Raw genomic sequence first — 20,245 nt, forward strand, 5'->3', positions numbered from 1 at the left:
GTGTATGATTTAAGAGCCCCTGAAAACAAGGTTTGAATCATTCTTCTTCACCCTCCCTTGATTCAAACTCCATAACTCCCAGCTTGTATCTGAAGTAGACAAACTTCTCTCTGGACAATGCCTTAGTGAATATGTCTGCAAGTTGTTCATGAGTGCTGCAGTATTCAAGGCTTACTTGCTGCTGTATAACCATCTCTCTATTGAAGTGATACTTTAACTCGATGTGCTTAGAACGACTATGCATGACAGGATTTTTGGATAAATTGATTGCAGACTTATTATCACAATAAATCACAGTGGGCTCACTTTGTCTAAACCCGAGATCCTCAAGAACTCTACGAAGCCAGATTGCTTGACAAGTAGCACCTGTAGCAGAGATGTACTCTGCTTCAGTACTTGATAGAGCTACAGTGCTGCTTCTTTGAACTCCAAGCAACAGCACCACTTCCTAGTGAGAAAATGTATGCTGAGAGGCTCTTTCGATCATCAACGCAACTGGCCCAGTCACTATCACTGTATCCCACCAACCTGATCCCTGCAGACTGCTTATACCATATTCCAAAGCTCGTAGTACTGCCAATGTACCTTAAGATTCTTCGAGCAGCTCCATTCCCTGCTTGAACTCACTGATCAAGTTATCACAAGAGGATGTGCAGATGATATCATCTACCTATAAACACACATAAATGACATCACCTGTATTATTCCTTTTGATGTACAAAGTAGGCTCATTGTGACTCCTTTTATAACCATGCTCCATGAAGTACCCATCAATCTTTGCATACCAAGCGCGTGGAGCCTGCTTTAGGCCATACAAGGCCTTATTTAGTTTGTAAACCATGTCTGCCTTACCTTGAACARCAAATCCTTCCGGCTGTTCGACATATATTTCTTCAGACAGATCACCGTTTAGGAAGGCTGACTTCACATCTAGTTGGTGAACAAACCACCCCATCTGAGCTGCTACAGCAAGAACTACTCGTATGGTTTCAAATCGAGCAACTGGAGCAAACGTCTCTTGAAAATCAATACCTTGTTGTTGAGAGTAACCCTTGGCCACTAGCCTTGCTTTGTGCTTTACTACTTCACAATTAGCTCCAAGTTTGGTTTTGAATAACCATTTAACCCCCACTTTGTTTTTGCCCGGCGGAAGAGATACCAACTGCCAGGTTTGGTTTTTTTCAATGGCCAACAATTCTGCATGATTGCTTCATGCCACTTCTTATGTTTAGAGGCTTCATTGTACGTGAGTGGGTCATAAACATTAAGAGCAAATTGACAAGAAGCAATCTCACCTTCTTCTTCAGACAACCCTTCTCCACTATGATAGCCTTTAAGCCATGATGGAGGATTAATTCTTCTTCTCACAGGACCAGATGTATGTGTGGGTGTGGAGGTAGTAGTATGGGTTGGTTGATTGGTGTAGGAGTTGACTCAAGGGTAGTAGGGGAAGTACTAGTATCATTAGGGATAGTACTAGTAGATATGATAGGTGATTCACCAGGAAATGGGTCAATAAAGGTATAGGAGTGTTTGAGTGTTGCTTTCTCTTGGCCCCACACCCACTTAGAATCTTCAAGGAAGACTACATCTCTCTTGGTAGAGATCTTTTTGGTGTCAGGGTTGTACAATCTGTACCCATGGCTTTGACTTAGGTAGCCAATAAAAATATTTTTTTCAGACTTGTTGTCTAACTTCTTTTTCAGCTGAGAAAGAATTAAGCCATATGCAATACAACCAAAGACTTTCAAGTGAGAGACAGTAGGTTTTTTACCTGTCCAGGCTTCATATGGAGTCTGATTCACAAGAGCTTTAGTAGGTGATCGATTAAGCATGTAGATGGCAATAGCAGCAGCTTCAGCCCAAAGGAAATTAGGTAGCTCTCTTTCCTGCAGCATGCTTCTTGTCAAATTCATGACCGTTCGATTATTTCTTTCCCCTACACCGTTATGCTGAGGGGTGTAGGGAATGGTAAGTTCTCTTTTGATTCCAGCTTTTTCACAGTAGGCATTAAATTCTTGTGAACAAAATCCCCCCCCCCCGTCTGAGCGAAGGACTTTGATGAAGCACCCACTTTCTTTTTCAACCATTACTTTAAAGAGTTTGAATTTATCAAATACTTCATGCTTGTTAGCCAAGAAATAGACCCAACACATTCGATTTAGATCATCAATAAAAAGCAGGAAGTACAAACTGTCACCTAGGCTTGGGACTTGCATAGGTCCACACAAGTCTGTGTGAATCAACTCCAGTTTGTTTCTTGCACGCCACGATGTGGACTGGAAGGGATACCTTGCTTGTTTACTTGTAATACATGCTTCACAAATTACAGATGTGTTGAGTTTAGGCAGCCCCCACACCATCTTCTTGTTGTATAGATGTTTAGCCCTTCAAAGTGCAGGTGGCCAAATCTGCAATGCCAACGAAGTGCTTCAGCATCAAATTTGGAGATGAGAGCATGAGCTGAAGTCATCCTTGTTGCATCGAAAATAAACATGTTATTTGCCACTGCAACCTTCATCACAATCTTCCCTGTTGCTTTACTCCTGATTACACACATATCATCATCAAATTGTAGTGAATAACCATTCTTCATGAGTTGCCCAACACTGAGAAGGTTGTATTCAAGCTTGGGGGCATAATAGACATTGTCTAGTATCTTGAATGTACTRTCACTTGTATAAATCTTGACAGTCCMTTTTCCTTTAACAGCCAATTTCTTTTTGTCACCCAATCGCACTTCCAAATGGAATGACTCATCCATGCTCACAAAGTTGTCTTTGAATCCTGTCATATGATTTGAACAACYAGAGTCAATGAACCACAAATGATTAGAGTTATCGGATTTACCAGTGTTGGTCACTAGCATGTATTGATCATCGAAGACRGACTCTTRTGGTGAGATAACAGCCAGTAACAAATGTTGGTCATCTGTTTCTGCAGCTTCTCCATTTTCTTCATTTTCTGCTACATTGACTTGATTTTCATCGTTATACCAGCAATCCTTTTTTAAGTGGCCAAACTTTTTGCAGACATAGCATTAAGGGACCTTGCTTCTGTTAAAGCCGCCCCTTCCACGAACTGCTCCTCTTCCTCTTCCTCTTCCTCTAAAGCCTCGATCACGTCCTCTTCCACGTGAGAATCTGTTTGGTTCTTGAACTACCTGTAGAGCCTGCTCATCTTGTCGATCAGGTGTCTTAAGCGGTTTATCAAGAGAGGCTCGACTGTTGATTCTTTCCTCTTGAGACTGTAGAAGTCCCATAAGCTTAACGGGGGTGACATCGGACAGATCAAACACCACTTCTATGGATGGTATTACATAGTCAAACTTAGGAGACAAACTCCTAAGAACTTTCTCAACAATCTTCTGATCTGTAAGTTCTTCTCCGTATGATCGTTACTGACCAACATTATCCATAACACGAGAGAAGTAGTCACCTACTACTTCGTCATCTTTCATAGATAGATTTTCAAATACCCTCCGTAATCCTTGCAACTTAACTGATTGGACTTGAGAATCACCCTGAAATTCTATTCGAAGAACCGAATAGAATTTCCCATGTATCATTTGCAGAGTCGGCCGTCGCAATTCTGGAAAACAGGTTGTCATGTACACCCTGCTGAATGAGTGTCATAGCTTGAGCGTCTTTCCTTTTTGCCTCTCTATTATCGCCGTCTCCGCCATTTGTTGCTGAGAGACCCAGGTATACCACATCCCACAGATCTCGTAATCGAAGGATAGTTTTCATACGAAGACTCCAGTGTTCATAACCTTCTCCTTTGAATACTGGAATGATCACAGAGGTAGTGTTTGATGTACTCGACTCAGCCATTGGGAGATGAATCAAGGAAGATGCCAACCTTGCTCTAATACCACAAATGTCGGTATAAGAACACAGATAGGATCGATTAACAAGAATAGAAGAGCAAAGTATTTTGGTAATCAGGGAACTCTTGTATTCAAGAATGCTTTTTGAGTACATGCAATCATGGAGAACAAACAGACTTTAAATAGGAAAGAAGCATATGTAAAAAACTCAACCCTAAAGAATAGCACAACCTAACTGCAAGACCCGTTAGGCATTTTATTCAAAAAACAAATTAACTCCATGTGTATGATTTAAGAGCCCCTGAAAACAAGGTTTGAATCATTCTTCTTCAGTAGGTTCTTATGTCCTCTTTTACTAACTTTGTTTGATCCTCTTGTTACTAAACCAAAAAACATCCGTTTACGAAAACATTTTAGTTCTCTTTTACAAGGCGGTGGAAATGGCCTCAATAGTGGAAGAAAGGAATAGGGTTGTAAACCAAGGCTGAGGATTCAAGTCGTTATACACCAGTGCGAAAGGCGTACGAAAATGCAAACGAGAAGAGGGTAGTGACAAGAGCAGTTGGAACAAGTGGAATGATTTCAAAATTGAGGAAATTGACCGATAAAGAACCGATGGGAAGGAGGCAGCAAGGTCTTTGCTATAGATGTGATGAAAAATATGCACCAAGCCATACTCGACCGAACTCAGCATTTTGGTGTTACAAGGTGCGGATAGTGGGGTTTAAAAGGACCGGAAGAAGAGATAGAAATGGTCAATCTAAACCAAGTCAACGATGTAGATATTTCATTGTATTTAGTAGTGGGATTTTCGACCCCAAGAACGATGAAGATGGAAGGCTGGATCGGGGAACAAAAAGCCGTAGTACTCACTGGCAGTGGTGCGTCTCACAACTTCATTGCGAGACGATTAGTGGAAAAGTTGGGAATCCAAGTGTACCCAACCGAAGGATACAACATTTCCATTAGGACAGGAGAAGCAATGAAGGGCCAAAGAGTGTGTAAAGGTGTAAGAGTTTGGGCACAGGGAGTGGAAGTTTGTGAAGATTTCTTACCACTGGAACTAGACATTATCATATGTATAGGCATGCAGTGGTTGTCTACGTTGGGCACCATGCATGAAAATTGGAACCCTTAGATCATGAAATTTCAATTGAAAGGGGAACAAATCAAATTAAAAGGAGATACATCTCTGGGCCGATCACTAGTATCTTTGAAGTCGATGTTTAAGACAATAAAACAAGAAGCTCAACGGTGTTGATAGAATTTGGGCAGGTCGAACTACCCGAGATAGATCACAGCCGATGTACGGCATGAATTGCGGAAGTGGTGGAACAATTTCAAAAAGTGTTTCAATGGCCTAACAAATTACCACCTAAAAGAGGAAGAGAACACGTGATTAACGTGAAGGAATGGAAAATGTCAATGTTCGGCATACTGATATCCATAATATCAAAAAGATAGAGATCGAAAAGCTAGTAAAAAAGATGCTAGAGGCATGAATTGACAAAGCCAGAGTTCATTTTCAATCCCAGTCTACTTGTAAAAAAAAAGATGGCAGTTGGCGTTGTTGCATTGATTATAGAACTCTCAACAAAGGTACAATTCCAAAGAAGTTCCCTATTCCTGTAATTGATGAGTTACTAGATGAATTGAGGGGTGCAAGTTATTTTTTTCAAAGTTGAACTTAAAGTCAGGCTACCATCAAATTAGGAAGAAGGATGAGGATGTCCCTAAAAGGACGTTTAGAACCCATAAAGGCCATTACAAATTCCTAGTAATGCCTTTTGGGTTAATCAATGCCCCCGCCACGTTCCAAGCCCTGATGAACGAGAAATTCAAGTTCTTTCTGAGAAGGTTCACTCTAGTTCTCTTTGATGATATTTTGGTTTACAGTAAGACTGAAGAACATTGTTTGCATAACTTTCCAAGTATTATTTCAATATCGTTTGTACGCTAACAAGAAAAAATGTGAGTTCAGGAATAAGGAACTGCGATATCATTTCAAGGGATGTGGTGGCAATGGACAACACTAAACTAAACTGGAAGCCATGATAAGTTCGCCGCCGCTTAAGAATGTCTCACAATTGAGGGGTTTTTTAGACCTATCGGGTTATTACAGAAAATTCATAGCACGTTACGAGAATATGATGCGTCCTTTGACAGATCTTAAAAAGAAAAGTTTTGAATGAAATGATGAGGCTACAAGTGCTTTTGAAGCCCTCAAGAAAGCACTAACACAAGCTCTTGTTTTAGCTTTGCTAGACTTCGAAAAACTGAGAAACTGATGCTTCGGGCAGTGGCCAGTGAATTAAGGGTTGTCCTAATGTAAGAAGAAAGACCTTCTGCTTTCCATTGTCAGGTGTTAGGCATGCAAGCTTGACAGAAACCATGAAAAGGAGTTAATGGTTATAGTCTTTGCGGTTATTAAATGGCGGCCTTATTTGTTAGGTCGATGATTTCAAGTGAGAATCAATCTGAAAAGTTTGAAAAGAGCACCGTGTGGTTTACCATCAGCATTAAGATCAAATGAATGGATACAATTTCGACATCATTTACAATCTGGGAAAAGCAACTTAGCAGATGATGCTTTGTCCAAAAGGGAGATAGTGCGTGCAGCACTTGTCGGACCACAACGGAGAAATTGGGATGTAATGAAGAAAGAAGTAAGCCATGATGTGGTGTTGGGAAAGCTCATACAGGAGTTATTAGTAGGATTCGATGATCACAAAGGGATTACGGTAAGACACAATTTACAATTGTACAAAGACAAGTTGGTGTTACCGCGTATGTCTTAGCTCATCAAGACAATCCTGGAGGAAGTTCATGCCTCGCCAATGGGGGGACATTCGGGAGTAGAGCGAACCTACCAAAAGATAGAATTCAAACTATTTTGGGGAGAAATGAAGGCAGTATTAAAGATTTTGTAAGAAATTGTGAAACGTGCCAGCGTAATAAATCGTTAGGTTGATCTCCAGCAGGCCTGTTGCAACCATTGGCTTTACTGATGCAAGTTTGGGAGGAAGTAACAATGGATTTTGTGGAAGGGTTACCAAAATCAAAAGGGATGGATACAATTATGGTTGTCGTGGATAGACTGAGCAAGTTTGCTCATTTCCTGATTCTTAAACATCCTTTTACTGCTCAAAGTGTTGCATTCTGTTCACAAAGGATAGTGTGTGACAGAGATAAGATTTTTTTAAGTAATTTCTGGAAGGAAATCTTTTGTTTACAGGACACAAGGTTGGCGTTTTCGACTACTTACCACTTACAAACCGGCTGGCAATCGGAAGGGTTAACAGATGTGTAGAGCAGTACCTCCGGTGTTTTGTATCATCACAGCCAAGGAATTGGAAGAAGTGGTTGTCTTGGGCCGAGTATTGGTACGATACAACATTTCATGTCGCCTTGTAGAGCTCTCCTTTAAAGGCATTATATGGTAGAGATCCACCACTTATTCTTAAATACGAAGAGGGTAAAGCCACGGTACAAGTTCTAGGAGATACATTAATAGAAAGGGAAAACATGTTAGATGAGATCAAGTTCAAGCTGCTGCGAGCTTAAAAGCAAACGAAATGACAGACCAATAAGCAGGGTGGAGGCACAATTTACGGTAGGGGATTTGGTGTTCTTGAAACTGAGACCCTACAGGAAAAATTCATTATGTTCGAGGTAGAATCAAAAGTTGGCTCAACATTATCGGTCAGAATCTGTCTTTGCCCGACATTTGCCCACAATTAAACGAAGAAGGTGTGAGAGAGGTGGAGCCAGAACAGAGTTGTTGTAGTGTAGAAATAGTTCAGCAGGTGAACTGAAGGTGTTAATCAGATGGCACAGTTTACCTATGTTTGAAGCTACGTGGAAATTTTTGTTGTGTCTAACAACAGTTTCCCCATTTTCACCTTGAGGACAAGATGTGTCTTTGGCAGGCAGGTAGTGTTAGACCAGATATATGTGTCACCTATTCTAGAGGGAATAAGAGGCAAGGATAAATCAGTCTTTTCAATTGTAGTGAGTTGTTAGAGAGTTGATCAGCACCAACTGTTGTATAAAGTAGGTGGTGAAAGAATTAAACAGGTATGCAGATAATAAAACAAAATTCGTTGGTAGAGTTACTCTACCTCTCGAAAGATGGGGAATCCATTTGATTCTTGAATAATATTGAAGAATTGATCGATAGTTTCTTTTTTTGTTAAGCAACTCTAAACACCATCATTGTAGAATTTTATGCTAGTTCTTGAATTGCTGAGGCGCAAGAATCGATTAGGTTTATTGATTGAAAGAGATGAGCGACTGATCTTGGATATGATTGCCAAACGTGTGAAGTGGGAGGGTGATTGAGAGGGATTACTTAAGAAGACGTAAAGAGCAAATAAGTGGTCGCTTAAACTCTTATCAAATCAAATAAGGGTTTAAGCTCTTATCACATAAAAAAACTTAAATGAATTTATAAGACTAGCATTTTATTCGACATGATATAAGTAGTAATTACGAGTTTCTTAAAAAAACAAGGGTCTTATTCAGTTTAATTGAAATCTTATAAATTAAATGTTGGATCAAAATTATATATATTTTTGAAAAATGGAATCTTTTATATAATAAAAAAGGAAGAACCACGCACAATGACACGGTGTATTGCTCGATCAGGGATCTCCACAGAAATTCTCCATCATAAATAGAACTCACCAGAAGTTCTCCAATTATATCATCAAACAAACATTTCAGCTATCATTTATAATTTTTCTTCAACAATCACAAAAACACACCTTTGACTTCCAGAATGCTGCAACATTGTAAAGAAGGCTTCTCGTCGTCATCGCTCTCTTTGCAGCAGTAACCATTTCAACCTAGTCTATGGCTAGGGCACCTTCTCCCAACATAGGTGCGACATTCTCTATCTTGGTTTCTGGACCGTCTATACTCTGGTCTTTTGTCGCTCTATTCAGGAATTGATTTTTCTTCTTCATTCTCGAGGATTCAATGAATATATGCGTTTCAGGTTTCTAGAACTGTGATCAACTATTGATGCAGAGTGTAAGGAAAGAGAAAACTTGTAGTTATAATTGGCTTCTAAGGATTGGATTGTAATATGTATATGGATGTACAAGTCTTTAATGCATGATGATATCCATACGGATTATACGGTAGATAATCTCCATGGGGTGGTTGTACTAACGGATGAGACTCTTGATTTGGGCTTGAGAGGTGGCAAAGTATTACATTGTATAAAAATGAAATGTTTTTTTCTAAAAATGACGACACTTTTGGTAAAATCAAACGAAAAAAAAAAAAGTATGAAATGTTGAGAGGCAAAATATTGGTTCATCTTTTGTAATTAATTTTTTTGTTTGAAATAAAACTTTACTTGGATTTCGTCCTCTTCTGCAGTGGCAGACCCAGGATATTTGCCGGGCGGATGCACCTTTAAATTGGATCAAATGCCCGCAAAGCCGCTCAATGTGTTTTTAGCTGAATTCCACCGTTTCGAGCGATTTTTTAAATTCTTTGGTTGATTTTGAGGGATTTTTGTGAGTTCTTTTGGTTGATTTCGAGGGACTTTCGGTTTTTTGAGTTGATTTCATAAAATTTCTCAACTTATAGGATTTGATTCTTGTTATCCTTTACTTTTTTTTTCCTAGGTTTCTAATTTTGTTTCCTTATGCATCTAGGATTTTAGTACTAAATAGAATGTTCTACAAACTAAAATCAACTAACCAATTTAAAAGAACCCTAGATTGATTAAACAAATTAGCATCAACAAGACGACAACTAAGGTTGAGAAAATTAAAAATAAGCTAGAAAATTAACATCAAATTAACATATACAAGGCAAATCTAGAATTTAAGCAAATCTCAGTTAGGGGCGTAGGGCAATGGATGCAAACAACAAACAATATAACAAATAACAATCAAACAATTTGCAATAATTAATAAGGCGAAGGAAGCAACAAAAAACTGAATCAGATTTAGGTGAAAACACTGATTAAATTTAGAGGGGGGATAGGTCAATAATCAAAACTCAAATATAAAAACTCAAAACAAACAAATATATCATGTAAACATAATTGTACAGCATTATAACTGATCATTTTAGCACAAATGATTAATATCATATTTGAGGCAAAAATATAAATTTGACCAAAACCTGAATGAAAGATCGAGCGAATGATTGAGTGAGTGAGACTGTCTGTGAGAGCTTGAGAGAACTGGCCGTAGCCGGCGGAAGGCGGTGAGGGGCGGTGAGAGCGAGGGTGAGGCCGTGAAGGGGAAGAGAGGCAGGGCATTGTTTTAACTCATTTGGAGCTGTTTTGTTTTAAAAGAAAATCAAAAGTTATAGTTTGGTCCTCCATCTTTGTATTTTTGTTTAATTAATGCACATTTTACAAAAATAATTACTACCTATCTAAGATGTTTGTTTTTTAAAAAATATTGAAGTTCAGATTAAAAGAGATTAAAAGGTTTTTTTTTTTAAACATGATTTGGTGCAGAATGATTAAGTGGTCAAAATGATTAAGATGCTCTTATGATATAGTACAAAATGAAATATAATTGTTTGGTAATTGTTTACAATAAAATTAAGGCGTTGAATGGTTAAGGGAAGCTCACGATACAAAATCATTCAGAGTATTTTAGAACCATTAAGAGGTAAACAAACAGACTTTAAGGGGCTGTTTGGCAGTTGCTGAATGATTTAGTGCAGAATAGTTAAAAGGTTAGAATGGTTAAGAGGGTCAGAATGGTTAAGTGTTGAATGAAATAATGTTGTTTGGTAACTGTTCTCTGAATGACAATAAATTACCATTTTAACCCTCTGAAAGATTTAGGATGTATAATCATGATTTCACAACCAAGTTATGCATATACAGCAAACAGACCTATGCATATACCCATTTAAAACTCATCCTACATATAAACAGCCCTAATTAACAAATAGCCCTAATTAATCTGGTAGAGGGAAGTAGTAGGGGAAGCGATGAAATACCTGGAAAAGGAAGGTATAGGAAGCAGTAGGGCGAACGGAGGAATAGCTAGAAGACGGCGACAAGAGGAGCAGCTAGAAGACGTCGACCGGATGAGACGACCGGAAAAGCGACCGGGGGGGGGGGAGACGGTGAACGGAAGAATGACGATTGTGGGGGATGCGATGTGAAGCAGCTATTGTAGAGGGCTGTGGAAGGCCGGAGATGGAGACGGTGGAGGTGACCGGAGATGGAGACGGTGGAGGCGACAACCGACGAAGCTGTGGAAGGCCGGAGATGGAGACGGTGAAGGTGACCGGAGATGGAGATGGTGGAAATCGTGAAGGGGGAAGGATTGTGAAAGCGACGCTAGAAGAGAGGAGTGGGAAGGGTAAAGATGGAACAAATGATATCTGAATGGTTGAGTGAAGTCCTAGACACAAAATGGTTAAGAGGGTCATGTAACCATTAAGAGGTTTTTTTTTTTTTTGCCAAAGAGCCTTTATCTCTTACCGATTAAGAGGTTGGCTCTTAATGTCACCATTAAGAGCCAAACAAACAGCCCCTAAGTATAAAACATAAAATGGATCAGATTTAATAAAAAATGTTGTAACTGGCTACATATTTTCTAATAAAAAATGTTGTAAGTAGCTACATATTTTCTAATAATTTTGGAAACCTTAAATATTACGAATAATTATTATTTGTTGCAGAAAATAATAGGGATGATGATTTGCCCCGACTCAGTGGGGAACCCGGTTCATCTGACCCGAACAAGGACGGGAATTCCCAACTAAACCTGGTAGACTCAAACTGTGGACGGGGCCGGGGGATGTTACTCAAACCGGGGCCGAGGCCGAGGCCGAGGATCCCCAGTAGAATCAAACTAACGTATATTATTCAATAGGATTTAACGGGTAATTGATAGAGGTTTGACCGGGAACGGGATCTTAATCCTCGTACCTGCTAGAGACTGAAGCCGGAAGATGTTGCTATAAATCAGAACCGGGACCGAGGATTACAAAACCCGCTCCGTAGCGGTACCTAGGAAATAAGGGTGGCATCGAAGCTTCCATTCAATTTCGTCACGTGTTGTGCGACTTCCTCTAATTACAACACGCCGGACCACAGCTCATGATTGTTGACCAATATTATAATGTAATATTCTCACTTTGCCACCTCTACCTTTCGAACATAAATTCATGAGGTGTCTCATAATTCCTTTGTTTCTTATAGAGAGGTTCTCTTTTATTCTCCGAGGTTGTATTTTGTTGGTTTAAAAACAAATAATTCTATATATATATATAGACTTGGGATCATGTGAGACCAATGGTTTTTCGTGAGACCCATAAGACCAATTATCAACCCTTGGATTAGATCTATAATCTCAATATTATTAATCACAAAATTTGCCACGAGAGTTCTCAATAATTACAAAATTGTCATCGTGCAACTTTAAATCATTAGATCATTAGTTTATAAAGTTGATCAATGAACATAAATTGGTCTCACGGGTCTCATGAAAAACTCTTGGTCTCACGTGAACCCAACCCTATATATATATATATATATATATATATATATAGAGAGAGAGAGAGAGAGAGAGAGAGAGAGGGAATATCAAATGTTAACCAACAATTTTGTGTTAACTTTACAAACCATATCAACCAATCAAATTTCATCCTTTTAGTAGGTTTATGTCATATTCCCAAGTTAATTACAAGGGTATTTCAGTAAATTGATTTGATATGTAACTCCCAAACAATTAATGGGGAGTTACAAATCATCAAATCAATTTACATATGCATTTATAATATTAATATATATATATATATATATATATATATATATAATATTTTTTAATCTTGATTTTCCATGTTCATTGTTTTATGAGTTTTTAATTCGCATAAGAAACACTATAATAAAATTTTCGGTATCGATCAAACTAATATGGATAAACGCAATGGAAAAGAAATCGACAACAGTGAGAAGATTAAAACGGTTGATGATGACAATTGGAGTTTGAGTTCGGGAAGTGAAGAAATTAACCAAAGCGAATGTCTTGGTAATAGATTAATATTTTTATTAGAAAAATGAATTATGTTCATTACGATGTGTTGTGTTTTTTATATTTCATCTTGTATTGATAGTTTTTTTTTCTTTAATTGCACCACTTGTTCATAGCATATATGTTATGTGTTCATATTATTTCTACGATAATCTCTCACCATATGGCTTGTTCATGTTCATTACTCGTTCATACTGTGTTCATATTTCTACGATATTTCTACGGTACTATTGTTCATGTTCATCACTCGTTCATAATGTGTTCATATTTCTACGATATTTCTACGGTACTATTGTTCATGTTCATCACTCGTTCATAATGTGTTCATATTTCTACGATATTTATACGGTACTATTGAACAAGGGGTGAACAACCATATAAGATCAGAAACATATATGAACAAGGGGTGAACCTTAAACGGTGTGGATGCAATGCATGTATAAAACTCCAATTGACAAAGTATCGCTCTTGAATGTGTTTATAATGAAGGAACTATTGTTACAAGCTGTTCATATCGTGTTCATACATGTTTTTTTATTTATTTCCTTACGTATAGCAGTTATTCTTATTATGTTCATATTGTGTTCATAAATGCTATGCAGTCCAAGTTCATATGTATGTCAAATTTTTGTTCGTATTTGACACAATGATTCATATATATATAGTTGTGTTCATATGGTTCTTACATTAACAAAAAAATCATAGAATTTTTGATTTTGTAACTCCCAATTAATTAATGATATGGGAGTTACATACATTTTTTTTACCTAAATACCCTTTTCAACATTGTTCATTTATCTTTATGCAATTTTAAATTTAAAAAAATAAGTTTTTATCATGATTAATCACAACCGTTTATTGAAAGATTRAATGRYCAAGATYGDTTAACAAAGTTAACACAAAAACTTTGGTTAACATTTGATCTTACCCCTATATAGATATATATATATATACATATATATATAGAGGAGCGTTCAAATAAAAACCACCCAATTTGTACAAACCGTGAAAACTACATTCAATCAATCATAATTTTTCATTTTGTTCATTTTTTTGTAATTATGAGAGGTTGATTAACCATTTTTATTGTAGAGGGTGTTAATCATGGATATTATCATCTTCATTATTTTAATTTTAGAGAAATACATGAAACAGTTTTTATTAAAATTTCATTAAATATTATATGAAACAATTTCATAACCATATATGAAACAAATTCATAAAAAAAAATATTATATGAAACAATTTCACAAGATTAAACAATTTCATGAAAAGATTTCATAAGATTAAACAATGAAATCGACGTATGAGGGTGGTTTATACGGTTTGTACAAATGAGAATGGTTTTCATTTGATCGCTCCTATATATATATATATATATATATATATATATATATATATAATCACAAATGAATAATTGTGAATATGTTGTTAATGACAATTAACAAATCTCTTTTGCAAAATACTTCAAAGTCGTATTATTATTTTGCATTTTAAATTGAAACAATTTATAAAAGAGTAAATTAAAATTTTCATCCTTATGGTTACCAAAAGTTTTGGATTGGATCTTCCATGAAGAACGTAGCAAAATGCGATACTTGGTGTGAATTACAGAATCTTGTGAACCATCGAGTTTTTGAACGCAAGTTGCGCCCGAAGCCATTCGGCCGAGGGCACGTCTGCCTGGGCGTCAAGCATCACGTCGCCCCAGACCACGACTTCCCGATGGGGATTCGTTTCGTCTGGGGCAAAGACTGATCTCCCGTGCCTTTGGTGCGGTTGGCCTAAAAAGAAGTCCCCTTCGGCGGACGCACGTATATAGTCATATGGTTTCACTTTTGTTTTGAATTGGTTCCCTTGACCTAACTCCACAAAATGCTCAATTGAGTTAAGGGTAATATCGTCTTTCAACACTTCCCACACTTCAGTTTTCCAACAAAATCGTTCCTCACACTGCAACTATGACGATTCCACCTACAACTCCATCTAGGTCCAAAAACATAAAAATTGTAAAAGGCCTCATAAAAAATACTAGATTGGGCCTTCTTTTTGTAACTGTGGGTTCAAACTCGCAGCACTAACTAGGAGACCATGAATGACCTGGAATCATCGTACAAATTGAGCTTTTGGTGACCCTTGAAGAAAACTGTAGGCTAAACACAAGTGTTCTACAGCATCATTATATTTCATTAGTTAATAAAGGAGGTCAAATCCAAAATGTTACATCACACAACTTAACAAAAATGTGAAAAATACAAGAATCGCGATAATATTAGGATTACACGCAGGAATGCCATTGCTGTTGATGGCAGTTTTCCATGTTTAAGAATCTTCTATTTCAGAATCTGACCCTGTATCCGATTGCGTCTCCACAGGTATTCTTCTATTTGTGTTGGCTTCCAATGGGGGCAGCCCATCGTCTTCACTAGAATCCAACTCGTTTTCCTCTGTTGTGGTTGAAGGGTTTCTTTGAGAGTTTCCATTGGAACTGTCCACTATGGTCGATTTGAAGATTTCTGGCCTGCATTAATAGGCAGCATTAGGGGCCAACCCTTTGATACTAGCAGTTTGAGTATTTGATTAACAAACCGACTTCGACACTTACTTTGTAAATCATCAGCCAATTTGGGTTATATTTGATGTTCAATGGATCAATCAAATAGGTTAAGCTTATAAATTGGCTAAAAATGAACTGGGCCAAAAGTCACGCAAAGTGTATTCAAATGCTTACAACCTCCAAAATGACTTTACTAGGAAAAAAGGATTATTACATTAACAGTATAGCTTTTTTAAGTATATAATGCTTATATATGCCAAATACTCATGCCCACTCCTTACCTTTGGTGAGGCTTAAACCCTTGACATCAGGGGAGTACCCGGGTACACCCGGGCCAGAGACCTTTATAAGACTATAGGATGGGTAAAAAAATTGTTTGTATGCCAACCGCACAGTTCTTGACCTGTATTTAGAACTTACATATTTTGGCCCGTTAACCAATCCATTCGACCCACCCATTTTGCCACCTCTATGGCGAGAACTTGCAAATAAAGTATTCCTTTGAGAATATGGGTATTTAGGTTCTAGTTATTAACTTCTGATAATTAACGATCTCAAAATGAGTCCTATTTGTGACCCAAACAAAAGAAAGCCAACATTCATTTGGTAGGTCAATAGAGAAACTAACCATTCTGGAGATTTTTGTAACACTTTGACTTGTTCATGGAAAAGAACTTGAAGAACAACGCAAGCCACTTTTCTTCCAGATTCAACAGCTTCCTCTCTCCCACTATCATCAACCACAACAAAACTACCTGACATTTTACAAAAAAATTATACAAAATTACCACAGGAAAATTGTGTATTAACTTACATGTTTTTTTCCCAAAAAAGGAATTGTAGTGAGATATGGTGGTATCCCATTGTTGCTATGACTGGCCCTATATATATATATATATATTCACATATACTTGTGTCTGTATGTGTGTGTATATGTATATGTTATATGAATGTAGTCAGGGTCATATGTGAGAAATTTTCGCTTTTGTAAGAAGGTGAGAACAAGTGGAGATACCTTTATATTTAAGTTATATTGTGTGTAAGATTGTAACTTTCACATCACCTTTGTTTGTATATTGGAATGTTAGATCACATTGTGTAAATGTTGTAACATTCACACAATGTAAAGGTACCTTTATGGTTCTCACGACAAACCTTCACAAGATATAAAGAGATCTTCAATTTTTTCTCACATTTTCACGAAAAGGGTTGTTCCCAACCCTATAAATGTGTGTGCATATGTATCCTCAATCCGGCAAAGAATTATGTAGATGGGTCCGAGTTACCTCGTTTTATCCACATGCTTTTCTGAAATTTAGCTGGGAAAAACGCCAAGGCCTTTTCTCCTTTGGCATCAGTTACCTGAACTTATAAAGTACCAGATGAAAATGAAACAGTCAAGTATTGAAACAAGCACGAGTGATGGAGATGTGGTTAACAGGCATTGCTATACCTCGATTGAATTGGATCCTCGCAGAGAAACGACTTGCATAATGCTTTGGCCTGGTTGAAGAGTTAATGTCTCATCATTAACCGCCCTCTTCAGATTCTTCCTTCCACCTTTTGTAGCCATTTTTCACTTTGATCCCACTTGTAGATTATGAAGCTCGGTGTACAATCAAACAGACTTCCTATGACTACTTCTGGATCTAAAACCTCCTTAGCTGCAAATTCATTGATGACGCATCATGAGCTTGGTTAAATTGCAATCAAACCCGAACCTGAACAATCACTATTACACCATGTTAATCTTCTTGATGTTGGCAGGTTGGGTAATACTACCATTTACCTTTATAAACTTGAGCTAAATTATCCACTTCTCTTATGTCTTCATCGTTATAATGCCAATCAAACTGTGTGTATTGCAAAGTTAAAACTTTGGCTGGCGTAAACTTAGCAGAAACGGTTAACTATAAATCGATTTTCTAGGACTTCTCATTCAACTTATCACAACCTAAGTCAAATAACTCATTATCATGCTCTAACCTCTAACACAAACTTCAAATCGCGAACGCTCTTAAATGTTACTCAGATTAGGTCATTACTTCTCAATGAAATCAAAAATCAATGTAAAATAGTTCAGCAATTTCCCCTTTTGATAAACAAAACCAATCAGTCGTTCTCTAATCACAAGAAATCAAATCAATTAACCAGGTAATCAACCATGGCTAAATCCCTGTATCTTAATCTGTCAAATTCACAATACCACTTAACAAGAAATTCCAAAAAATTGAAGTAAAACCCTGTAAATGAAAATACCTGGCGTTGGTATTTTTTGAAGTCGTGAAGAATGGTATTAGAGGCCTTCACCCTCGGAACGTTGGGTGTTTGGTATTGAGCCTTGAGGAATGGACGTTGAGTCGTTTTGCGTAGCTAGGTCATGAAGTGGAAGTGAAGGCGGTGGTGGTTAGGCCTTTGGGAATGGTGATTTTTTGCGTATCTAAATGTTGTTTTGGGCCGAGTAATTGGTACAATAATATAACATTTCATGGCGCCTTGTAGAGCTCTCCTTTAAAGGCTATGGATGGACGTTTGGGATTGCTTATTTTAAATAAAGGGTAAAATGTATAAAATATTAATTTATTTTTATAAAATTTTTTATTATAGTATTGTATTTTCGGTTTTTTTTTTTACAACAATGTATTTTCAAACTATTTTTTATTAGGACATTGTACTTTGAAAATTTACCCATTATAACAATGGGTAACCTTTTGATTTAAATTTACTCATTATACTAGGTTTACATGTCACCTCATTATCCACGTAGGTTGTCTACATGTACTATAGTGATGTGACTTTCTCACTATATCATTGTACTTTCAAAATTATTTTATTATAGCATCTACTAGTTCTTATTAAACATTGTATTTTTAATTTTAATATTTAGATATTTTACATGTTATTTAATAAATGTATTAAATGAATTAAAAAAAATTCTAAATTAATCATTAATATACCAATATCAATAAAACTAGTAGAACACAACTTATCTCGCTAACATTTTTAAAAAAAATATGTGTTTTTTGAAAAAAAGGAAAATAAGAATTGTTCTCTTTTACCAAAAAAAATATTATCTTTTAAAGAATATATTATATTTGTTCAAAAACTTTTTACTTGACGTATAAATATATTAAATTAATTAGATTTTTTTGAATTATTTATTAATATAACAATATTAAAAAATTGTAGATAACAATTTATTTCGTTAATATTTTAAATAGAACTTTAAAAAAATATGTATTTATTTGAACAACATAAAATAAGAAAAGTTACATTTTTTACAAACAAAATATATCTCGAAAATAATGTTTCATATTTATTTAATAAATATTTTACTCTAAGAATATTTAATTTGAATGCAACTTAATAAGAAAAAGTAAAAAAAATTAAATGTTTTTTTAGATCATAACAATGAAAAATGAAAATCATTAATAATAATTTGAAATATATTTTAATTTTAATTTTAGTTAAGTCATCAAAATGATGTGGCATCCACATCACCTCGTTAAAACCACACAAGCAAAACAGTCAAAGAGTTAACCGGTTTAAAAGGTAACATGTTACTCATTGCTATTATGGGTAGATTTTTTAAAGTACAATGTCTTAATAAAAAATAATTTGAAAGTACATTGCTGTAATAAAAAAAAAAACAAAAGTATAATGCTATAATAAGAAATTTTATGAAAGTAGGTTGCTATTTCATGCATTTAACCCTTAAACAAATTATGCATTTTTATAAAAATCCTTATTAACTTATTATAAGTTATAATGGTTTAACTTTTTCAAAAACTTCTTATTACCGGTTTGGCACCGATATAAGTTGTTTATACAAACACTCAAAAGTGTTTATTACGCAATATCACATCAGAATAAGTCAATAAGTTATTTTTATAAACAATCTCAAACACCCCCTATATGGTAGAGATCCTCCAACTATTCTTAAATACAAAGAGGGTGCAAGTTCTAGGAGATATGTTAATAGAAAAGGAAAAACATGTTAGATGAGATCAAGTTCAAACTGCTGCAAGCTCAACAACAAACAAAACAACAGGCCGATAAGCAAGGTGGAGGCACGATTTACGGTGGGGGATCTGGTGTTCTTGAAACTGAGACCCTACTAAAAAAATTCATCATGTTCGAGGTAGAATCAAAAGTTGGCTCGACATTATGGTCCATTTGAAGTATTTGAACGAATTGGGAAAGTGCCCTATCAACTAAGGTCACCAAGCTCGACTCACATACATCTAGTGTTCCATATATCGCAACTAAAGAGGGCCATCGGTCGAAATCTGTTTTTGCCCGACATTCGCCCACAATTAAACGAATAAGGTGTGACAGAGGTGAAACCATAAGAGAGTTGTTATATTGCAGAAATAATTCAGCAGGTGAACTGAAGGTGTTAATCATATGGTACAGTTTACCTATGCTTGAAGCTACTTGGTAAATTTTTGTTGTGTCTAACAACAATTTCCTCATTTTCACCTTGAGGACAAGGTGCGTCTTTGGCAGGCGGGTAGTGTTAGACCAGATCTAGAAGAAATAAGAGGCAAGGATAAATCAATCAATTCAAAATGGAATAGACTCTTTGGTTTTCTGAACTTTTCTCTTATTTAAATTCAATAAAAATAGTTTTCTATAAATATCTTATTCATTAAAATAAAATAATTAATCATAAACAATTAACTTTTAGATTACACTATTTTAAGTTTTAAAAAAATTACGATGAAATTTTAATACTGATGCATATATGTAAATTACGATGAGATTTTGTCTAAGCACTTTGATTAATACATTGAACTTTGTATAAAATAGTAAACCCCCCCCCCCCCCCCC

The 20,245-nt window shown here is 36.3% G+C and overlaps 3 protein-coding genes and 1 pseudogene across 9 annotated transcripts in view; 1 reads left to right on the forward strand and 3 right to left on the reverse strand.

The window, feature by feature from the left end:
• Positions 1–10,050, reverse strand: part of LOC112509775 (plastidial lipoyltransferase 2-like) — a 13,424-nt gene extending 3,374 nt beyond the window's left edge. For 3 of the 5 annotated variants that reach the window (XM_025114916.1, XM_025114915.1, XM_025114913.1), the window contains exon 1: positions 307–380. The gene's annotated coding sequence lies outside the window, so the exon portion shown is untranslated. Of the gene's footprint in view, positions 1–306; positions 381–9,973 lie in introns of those variants that run through there. The other 2 variants (XM_025114912.1, XM_025114914.1) reach the window with 2 other exon arrangements.
• Positions 2,327–3,833, reverse strand: LOC112509113. Its single transcript, XM_025113980.1, has 5 exons — positions 3,615–3,833; positions 3,406–3,523; positions 3,164–3,303; positions 2,851–3,004; positions 2,327–2,787 (listed from the first exon to the last, which is right to left on the reverse strand). The coding sequence occupies exons 1-5, from the start codon at positions 3,831–3,833 to the stop codon at positions 2,327–2,329; spliced, it is 1,092 nt and encodes a 363-aa protein (XP_024969748.1).
• Positions 10,051–14,400: 4,350 nt separating the features above from the next.
• LOC112510576 lies at positions 14,401–14,548 on the forward strand (annotated as a pseudogene).
• A 477-nt stretch (positions 14,549–15,025) lies between these two features.
• LOC112508490 (probable RNA-binding protein EIF1AD) lies at positions 15,026–17,871 on the reverse strand. Of its 3 annotated transcripts, none has more exons than XM_025113120.1 (5): positions 17,672–17,871; positions 16,866–17,076; positions 16,699–16,774; positions 16,041–16,167; positions 15,026–15,376 (listed from the first exon to the last, which is right to left on the reverse strand). In XM_025113120.1, exons 2-5 carry the CDS (start codon positions 16,983–16,985, stop codon positions 15,178–15,180), a joined length of 522 nt encoding a protein of 173 aa, XP_024968888.1. In that variant the 5' UTR covers positions 16,986–17,076; positions 17,672–17,871; the 3' UTR covers positions 15,026–15,177. The 3 variants fall into 3 exon arrangements, with proteins under 3 accessions (XP_024968888.1, XP_024968889.1, XP_024968887.1); XM_025113121.1 differs by having other exon boundaries at positions 16,866–17,144; positions 17,672–17,847; XM_025113119.1 differs by having other exon boundaries at positions 16,866–17,133; positions 17,672–17,844.
• Positions 17,872–20,245: the final 2,374 nt, after the last annotated feature.

This window comes from Cynara cardunculus (genome assembly GCF_001531365.2).
Source record: "Cynara cardunculus var. scolymus isolate 2C chromosome LG 3, CcrdV1, whole genome shotgun sequence".
Lineage (NCBI taxonomy): Eukaryota > Viridiplantae > Streptophyta > Magnoliopsida > Asterales > Asteraceae > Cynara > Cynara cardunculus.

What these genes read in the sequence shown, in the direction of transcription:
- LOC112508490 (XM_025113120.1), bottom strand. Translation starts at nt 16,985, where the DNA reads ATGGCTACAAAAGGTGGAAGGAAGAATCTGAAGAGGGCGGTTAATGAT. An exon ending in GAGGATCCAATTCAATCGAG is followed by an intron (nt 16,775 to 16,865) that starts GTATAGCAATGC and finishes TTATAAGTTCAG; the next exon opens with GTAACTGATGCCAAAGGAGA. An exon ending in AAGCATGTGGATAAAACGAG is followed by an intron (nt 16,168 to 16,698) that starts GTAACTCGGACC and finishes GTAAAATGTCAG; the next exon opens with GTAGTTTTGTTGTGGTTGAT.